The 8,244-nt window shown below is 36.7% G+C and overlaps 1 protein-coding gene across 1 annotated transcript in view; it reads left to right on the top strand.

Moving 5' to 3' along the window:
* The window catches only part of LOC145987690 (uncharacterized), a 19,164-nt gene extending 11,795 nt beyond the window's left edge, over positions 1–7,369 (top strand). Inside the window, exons 3-5 of the mRNA XM_083122241.1 lie at positions 4,483–4,694; positions 5,583–5,738; positions 6,496–7,369. Of these exons, the coding sequence (XP_082978367.1) occupies positions 4,483–4,694; positions 5,583–5,738; positions 6,496–6,965 (838 nt within the window). The 3' untranslated portion in view covers positions 6,966–7,369. The remainder of the gene's footprint in view (positions 1–4,482; positions 4,695–5,582; positions 5,739–6,495) is intronic.
* The last annotated feature ends 875 nt before the right edge of the window (positions 7,370–8,244 follow it).

Here is an 8,244-nt window from a genome sequence, read left to right as displayed (position 1 = left end):
TATAAGAGTCATTCCATGCCAAATCAATACAGATATGTGCAATTCCCAACCTGTCCATCAACGGTTTTCATGAAATTTGGGGAGTTGAAACTATGCATGGAACTTAGTAACTATGGAAATTTTGAGTCAAGTTTGTCTTGTAATTGTTAAATTATTCAAGGTCAAAGTTCGCATAAATTGTCCCTTTTGAGCCGGCTTAGCTGTACTAAATGTGCTGTAACTCCGCCCCTATTTCGCCTAGGATGAACAAGCTTTCCAGTGATATATAACAAACCTACCTTTGGATAAAAATGTAATTTTATCACGTGACCTTGACTTTGACCTTGAATATCTCAAAACATGTCATCACCAAAAATCATGAAAAAAATATATTTAGTCCCTCATACCATACTCTAAAACATATCAAAATATGATTCTGGGACTGCAATGGGATCAGAAGATAAAAAATAATATGTGTAACTATGTGACTGATAAAAGCCTCATTACATGAACTATGTCGAGTCAAATGTCCCTTAACACCCCCTACAAAATGTAACTGAGTTATCCTGGTTATAATTGGCCATGGAAGAAATAGATTAAGCACAGGGAGATCCCTAGCCGTGTGTGTCAACCGCAGGTCCGGCATATTGTTGACCGCCATATTGAATTCAACGAAAAATTTCAAAGGAAAAGGGGTGATGTGATATATCAAATCAGGCTCGAATTTCACGAGAAATGAAGTGACGAAGGTTTTCCAACGTATCTTTAGCCAGCAAAAAGTTATACGCATAACTTTGACTTAATATATGTGCACATTATAATGTTGTCAATGTTCCTGTGAGCACACTCGTTGACGTCTCTCACACTCACACAGAACATTTGGCAACGTAGCAGGTGCAACATCATCGCAGGCAGCAACTATGCCTTCTCTCAGATGGTCAATATCAGGGACTTTGAGTGTATGCACCATTTTCTTCAAATGTTTTTGAAGGTAAAAGTCCTCCTAAGATGTTAGATCTGGGGACTGTGCAGGCCTTTTAATAGATCCCCGTGTGCTCATCAATCTACCTAAAAATTACCATGAAGAAATTGCCAAAATGTTAACATAGTGTGGTCACACTCTGTCCTGTTTCAAAACTCTGGAGGGCCTCCCCGATAGCGCAGTGGTAGCGTCGTCGCCTTGTAATCAAGGGGTCCCGGGTTCGATACCCGGTGGAGACACAAGTGGTTCGGAACCCACTTTAAACTGTAGGTCCAGTCCTGATTAGCCTTACTGTGCATAAAGTGAATTTAGAACAACAAATAAATCAATCAATCAATCAATCCAAACTCTGGAAAAATGCCATATCCCGTAAGCAAGGATGAAAAACCTGTTCAATTAACAAATCCAAGAAGCCCTCGCCATTTAAGGTTCCGTTGTTGAATATTGACCAACCATTCCCGTTCTCCATACACTATACCACATCATTAGCTTACCAGCAACAACCATTCGGCTGGGATCTGTCTACTGTAGATTATCAAATCACAGGTATTGCATATTCTTTTTATTAACTTCACCGTGAACATAAAAATTAGCCTCGTTACTGAAGATTTTTTCATTCCAAAGGAAGTGTTTGTTTGAGATACTGTTCCCAATATTCTTCACTATTCAACTATTTGGTGAATGTCGCTGATTAAAATCATATGCAATGGTGCGTACCTAGATATACTTCTTTTTCTCCCGAGATGTCAGCGTGATCTCAATGAGTTCCTAACACGTTAGAAGCATTTTAGTGCTTTATTTTTAACACCTCGAAAAGGAGAAAATGTTTACAAGCATGCAGTAATAACTTTTTGCTGGTTAACTATATGTTGGAAAAATCTTCGTCACTTCATTTCTCTTGAAATTCTAGCCTGATTTGATATATCACATCACCCCTTTTCCTTTGAAATTTTTCGTTGAATTCAATATGGCGGTCAATAATATGCCGGACCTGTGCTTGACACACACGGCTAGGGATCTCCCTGCGCCTAACCTATTTCTTCCATGACAAATTATACCCAGGATAACTCCGTTACATTTTGTAGGGGGTGATAAGGGACATTTGACTCTTCATAGTTCATGTAATGAGGCTTTTATCAGTCACATAGTTACACATATTATTTTTTATCTTCTGATCCCATTGCAGTCCCAGAATGATTTTTTGATATGTTTTAGAGTATGGCATGAGGAACCAAATATATTTTTTTCATGATTTTTGGTGATGACATGTTTTGAGATATTCAAGGTCAAAGTCAAGGTCATGTGATAAAATTATATTTTTATCCAAAGGTAGGCTTGTTATATATTACTGGAAAGCTTGTTCAATTCCCTGTACAATAAGCTTTATTTGAGCTTCCTAGGCGAAATAGGGGCGGAGTTACAGCACATTTAGTACAGGTAAGCGGGCTCAAAAAGGGCAATTTATGCTAATTTTGACCTTGAATAATTTAACAATTACAAGACAAACTTGACTCAAAATTTCCACAGTTACTAAGTTCCATGCATAGTTTCAACTCCCCAAATTTCATGAAAATCGGTGATGGTCAGGTTGGGGGCTGTGTTGATTTCGCATGGAATGACTCGTAAGTATTGCAAAGGAAAATATTTCAGTGATTATTTTCATCAATTTTTCTGTTCCATCCTACGTGTTTTTCAGAAATAGATTATAAAGTTTGCTGGTGCACAGGCTTTCAGCAAGTTGTTTGGCGTTTTGTTTAAATTATTTAGACTTTTATTGGGTTAAAGAAAGTGCATGAACATGGTGATGGACAATTTGCTTGGTGATACTTATGCATCCCACTGTACTCGCAAAGAGCTGTACACAGCGATAATGGCGAACCCTTCGGCAAATCTCTTCTTGCATGCAGAGTACCATTTTATAAATGAATTTAACGTCTTGGATGCTAGTAAAGCTACCGGAGTTTGTTGAAGCCCTTGTTAGACATATTCATATTCTAAAGTTCCCATCTGAAAATTCCTTCTGTGGTATTTTTCCAAGTTAATATCCCGGGTATTGATGGTGTTACATTACCTTAGAAAAGTTCAACTCTTCCGTTGATTGGTTCTTTGTGTATCTGGATTACGGCCAGGAATGGAGGGTTTGATTTTACCTGCCATAACTATAGTACGACGGATAGTAGTCCATAAGTTTAGAATTATTTATTATTTAGGGTACAACTGATTTAGTTCTTAGATGCACCGAAAATTTATTGATAGGAACTTAAAAAGAGTGCTGGTGTAACTCATAAAAAGACACATATACTTTAAAAATAAAAAATTAGGACTGTAATTTTGTACACGTCATTATGAAATTGTAAGTTAGGTATAATCATGCTGAAATCCTACTTTGAAATTTACACTGTATGCTAACCAATCCTTATCAAATTATACATGTGTTTTTATCACTTATTTCTTTAGCCTATTTATTGAGGAAATTTTAGATACATTAGAAATGGCCATTTTAACCTGATATCGTCAATATTGAAAAGAACAAAATTAAAATAACAAAATATTACAAAAATATTAACAAAAATAAGTCAAAGATGGGACGGACTGTTTTATATTATTTACCAGCATTTGTTATGATGGAAGACCGAAAGGCATACTCTAAGGCACTGGCGTACGCAGGATTTTTTTTACGGAGAGCCTGAAAAGTGGATAATACAGAGCTGCTATCTAGGGAGCTGTATACATAATATGGGGGTCGTTTTAAGGAGTGTTTGCATTTACCACTCTGGTTTTCTCGAGTTATTCACTGATTTTATTTGAAAATGCTGATTTTCTCAAAATTTCGAAGGGGGCTGTAGCCCAACCAGCCCCTCCTCTGTGTACACCAGTACTCCGAGGTTATATATACCTATTGGGTGGGAAATCTGAAGAAGAGGGATCTTTTTACAGATGCTGCAATGAAAATTGTTCGTAGTGTGCTTTTTCCAAAAGAAAACAAAAAAAAACATCATACAGTGTATTCAGCTTGAAAATTATTATTGTTTGCGTTTTATTTATTTATTAATTGCATTTATTTTTGAAACTCAATTAATAAATAAATAAAACGAAATCAATAACAATTTTCAAGCTGAATACACTGTATGATGTTTTTTTGTTTTCTTTTCAATTTATTTTTGAAACTTCAATTTGTTTTCATGAAAGATAAAAATAGTAATAACATCGTCCCTTTTTAATAAAGGATTCGAAAGTGAACGTCCCAGGGTTTATTAAGCATATTTTATTTAGTCCCAAGTAACTTTACTGTTATTCATGAAATCAGAGCAGGCAAACTCCGTGGCGTAGTGGTTATCACTGCGCTCTAATACGCCAGGGGTTGGAGGTTCGAATCCCGGCGTAGGGCATGGGTGTTTTTTGTAAGCCTCCCTTTCCTCAATTTCATCACTCATCCTTATCTTCGCGATTAGCCAAAAGTGGCAGAAAAGTGAAGTAAGAGAAGCCAAATGAACCAATCTATCGCCCCAACTCTCTTGCAGAGCTGCACTGGCCTTCAGGTGGGTTATGGAAAGCAAAAGAGCAGAGAAGCCGACGTCAGCCTTCCACGTTGCAAGAAAATATTCCTCGGAGCTCACAATACTCGGAGTTGCCATAGCTGTAGCTGGATGCCTGCCTCAAGCGATACTTCAACTGGTGCTTATGGAAAAAATCACCACCACCCGGAGACGGTCTAAATACGAATATATAATAAGTAGGTGCTATAAAACAATCTTTTCTACATAAAAATATATAAAATGATTTAATTGTGTGAAAAATTATTAGTAATCCTTTTCCATAAAAATACATTTCTGTGGTCATTGACGAAAACCTATGTCAAACAATCTTTTTAAAGTGACGATGATAGGTCTTCTCAAAAAGCAATTAACAGCCATGACAATTCGGTTCTCTTAAATTAATCTCCAGCAAGATGTGCTTTTTAAAGATCCACCAGTAAGTATATGCATTTTATGTTTTGACTTCCATGCACTTGAAATTGACATCTATATTGTCTATTGAGAAATACATATACTTTATTATTATTCCATTGCCACTGGTGGGACATCCATAAGCAACATTTTCTTTACAGTTTCTATGCAATGAATTATGAAACTAAATACTGTTGATTAAACATAACTACCCTTACACTACTTTTATAGATTTATAGCTATAAGTGAACAATTTTGTGTCCCAGGTGGAGCAGATAGAACACTGACTCTTCACTTAATAAGTATTAATTTTAATTTCTGTGAATTTTCTTGAAAAAGAAGTTATTTAAGACAAGGAGAGAAGGTAATTAATTTACCTTTTAATATTCTGGTGGAGTGGAAGGAGAAGAAATTAATTATTTCTTGGTGTTACGTGTGGGACACAATAGAAAACAAAAGTAAATCAAAAAGTTAAAATAAACGAATAACATGTCAAATACATTCTAACTTAATTATGTATAATACTTGAATTTTTATCCAAATGACAAGTCTAGATTGTTGACTCACAAGATAGAATATAGTTACAGCATTTCATTTCATTTCAAAAATTGGGTATCAGGGACACTTCGTTATAGAATGCCCCTTATACATTAATAATTATTGTTACATTTCAGAGCTCTGGCAGTGGATCTGCGTGGCGAAGTCATCGTTCGTCATCGCATGGACAGCGTCGTCGGCGTTTCCCAATGGATTGATGAAAAGAAACCCCCGAGTGCTGGTCAAAGTGGTGAGAGCAGGATTTAAGTTCCTTGCCCTGCTTGTATCTATTTGTAAGTATATAGACATTACTCTACACGCTAAAATTTTGTTGTAAAATTCAAAATCTTTTTCAAAGCAAATTCTTTGCAGAAATATTTTAATGATTGTGACGAACTATGTAAATATTTAACAGATTCCATACATAAAGATCTCCATTTGCGCTTTATTTTATAATCGCAAATTGACACCCTTGCTTGAACGAGTAATTACTGTTTCTGTTACTGTCTCGACTATTTTACGTCGCCTTTATACCTCTTGGCTGAATCGCGACGATGAATCATGAACTGTCATCCATATAGATCCAACAAGCTTTCTGAAACCTCGGAAAATATGTGAACTACAGCTAGGCTTCCCCTTAACTTTAATACAACTAGCGACACTAGCGCCACTGCTCCCACGCCAGGGTTTCAAATGCCTTGGTGGATCTATAACCTTAACCAATACTCGAACCTGGGACCTCTGGCTACGTATTGTAATACGGTGACCACTTCACCACGGAGGCCGGTGAGAATGTTTTTCTTTTTGCCTAATCCATGCGCGAAAATGACCAAAACATATGCATTTTTTTCTGATCGAAACATTACAATACACACTAAACATCCACTTGATTTGCAAAGTATTGTTGTTGCTTTACGTCGCATTTCTGCCACATTTCATATGTGTTTGTGTGTTTACTTTGTTATTTATATATCATTAATTTCTTGCAAAACTACCATCAGTGTTCTGCCGGAAGTAGTAATTTACATTTTATTTGTTTTTCATTGACAGGGTCCAGGGTGATAGTGTTCTACCTCTTTGCCAAGAAATTTGGTTGGTGGCTGGTTCTTGTATGCGGACTACACTGTTTCCTTGCATGGATGTGGTTGACATTCTCTGCCCACTCGTGGTGCACCTTCGTAGAAAACACAAAGACACTCACTCTAGCTCTTTTCCAGACTTTAACGTACATCAGCAACCACACAGTCCAAACAACAGCCCGCCATGCACGCTTCATCTTCATCATGTCCCTGGAGAATATTCTGCTTCTAGGCTTAGCAGCCACTCGTAGCAGCTCAAGAGATGAAGCTATCGATACGTACAGACTTTCCGTCACTCATTGCCTTCTGTTCTTCTTGGGTGTGTTTTTCTTACTGGTTTATGACAATTGGCTGCACCCAACGCTGGAACGGGTGGTGACAGATGATCGCACGAGAAGAAAAGAAGTGTATCACCACTGCTATGATCGAGAGGTATATTGATCAAATAAGCGGCGGTGAATTTAGAAAAAAACTTCTAAAATCCTGTCTCAATTTCGAGGAATGTTCTTGCACACAAGCAATTTCTCCTTCGAAGTTACCCAGTGAAATAAAAATGGTTGTAAATACTGGCGTTGAGCGAACCATGCTACCATAGTGGTACTGACTAATGTTTTACTTGGACTTCAATCATTAATATCTTTTAGCTTTAATATATTTCGTGGAACTTAACTTGCCAATACATGTTAAGAAAATTTGCTCAAGTATAAAAGTTATTGTTTCACAACATTCACTGTGATTAACATGGAAGGTAAACAAGTTTCCTATACAGCTTATATTCATTTATCGTTTACAAGAGGCTATGCTCTTTTGTATATGAAAGTGAACTGCTTAAGAATAAAGAAAAAGATGTGTCATTTCAATTGTTGTACGAAATGAATTTTTGCATATTTTATGAATAAATACAACATAAGCATATTTCTGTGTAAGTAAATGTTAACATTGTTTTATTTGGTCATTAATAAATAGTAATTTATAACTTACTTTTGTACAGTAGGAAACGTTTCGTCTGTTCTTCAGTATCTGATAGCCATCGAATGTGTAAAATATATTCAAGATGATGATAAATTTTATCAGTGTAAAGAAAATTGTCATAATTTAAATGGTAAATAGTTTACAGAGTCTATTTTGTAGGATGCTTCGTATTTCTGCTCCTATAATCTCGTAAAATCTCGGCCCAGAGATTCAGAATAGCCCCTTCACTTTTTGACTTTCATTGCACTCGCGTGTCTGGTTGGTTTACTTCGTTCATTCAGTGTCACGTAGAGCAGCATTTGGTGTCTGCACTGTTTGCACTACGTTCTGGAGCAGTGCACGGTGTGGTGTGAGTTCATGTGGTAGTGCTAACCAGTGAATGAAAGTTAAAAGCAGTGCTTAATCTTCTGAACTTGAATACCGTCACTCTTCCATATAGCGTTTACTTTTTTAAAAACAATCTTTTCTCACCAGTCTGGCACTGGGATGCACCTGTAGTTCACTTGGTATCAAGAAGTGTAACGAACTAGAAAGGACTAGAAGGAACCATGGCTATAAGTATATGATGCACGGTGAAATGCACAGAACTTAATTTTTTCTACAATTTCCTTCTTGCTACCGGACGGAGTTTAACTTTATTAAGAAACTTGAACTGATTGGAACTATCCCGGAAGAAATTATAACCCCCCTATCCCCTTTGGCCCAGACTTCTTCAAAGGCAAGACAAGATGGCAAAACTACGTAGAAT

This window comes from Lepisma saccharinum, chromosome 1 (assembly GCF_977018435.1).
Source record: "Lepisma saccharinum chromosome 1, izLepSacc3.1, whole genome shotgun sequence".
NCBI classification, from domain to species: Eukaryota; Metazoa; Arthropoda; class Insecta; order Zygentoma; family Lepismatidae; genus Lepisma; species Lepisma saccharinum.
Note: the sequence above shows the minus strand (reverse complement) of the source record. Positions and strands in the feature narration are given on the sequence as shown.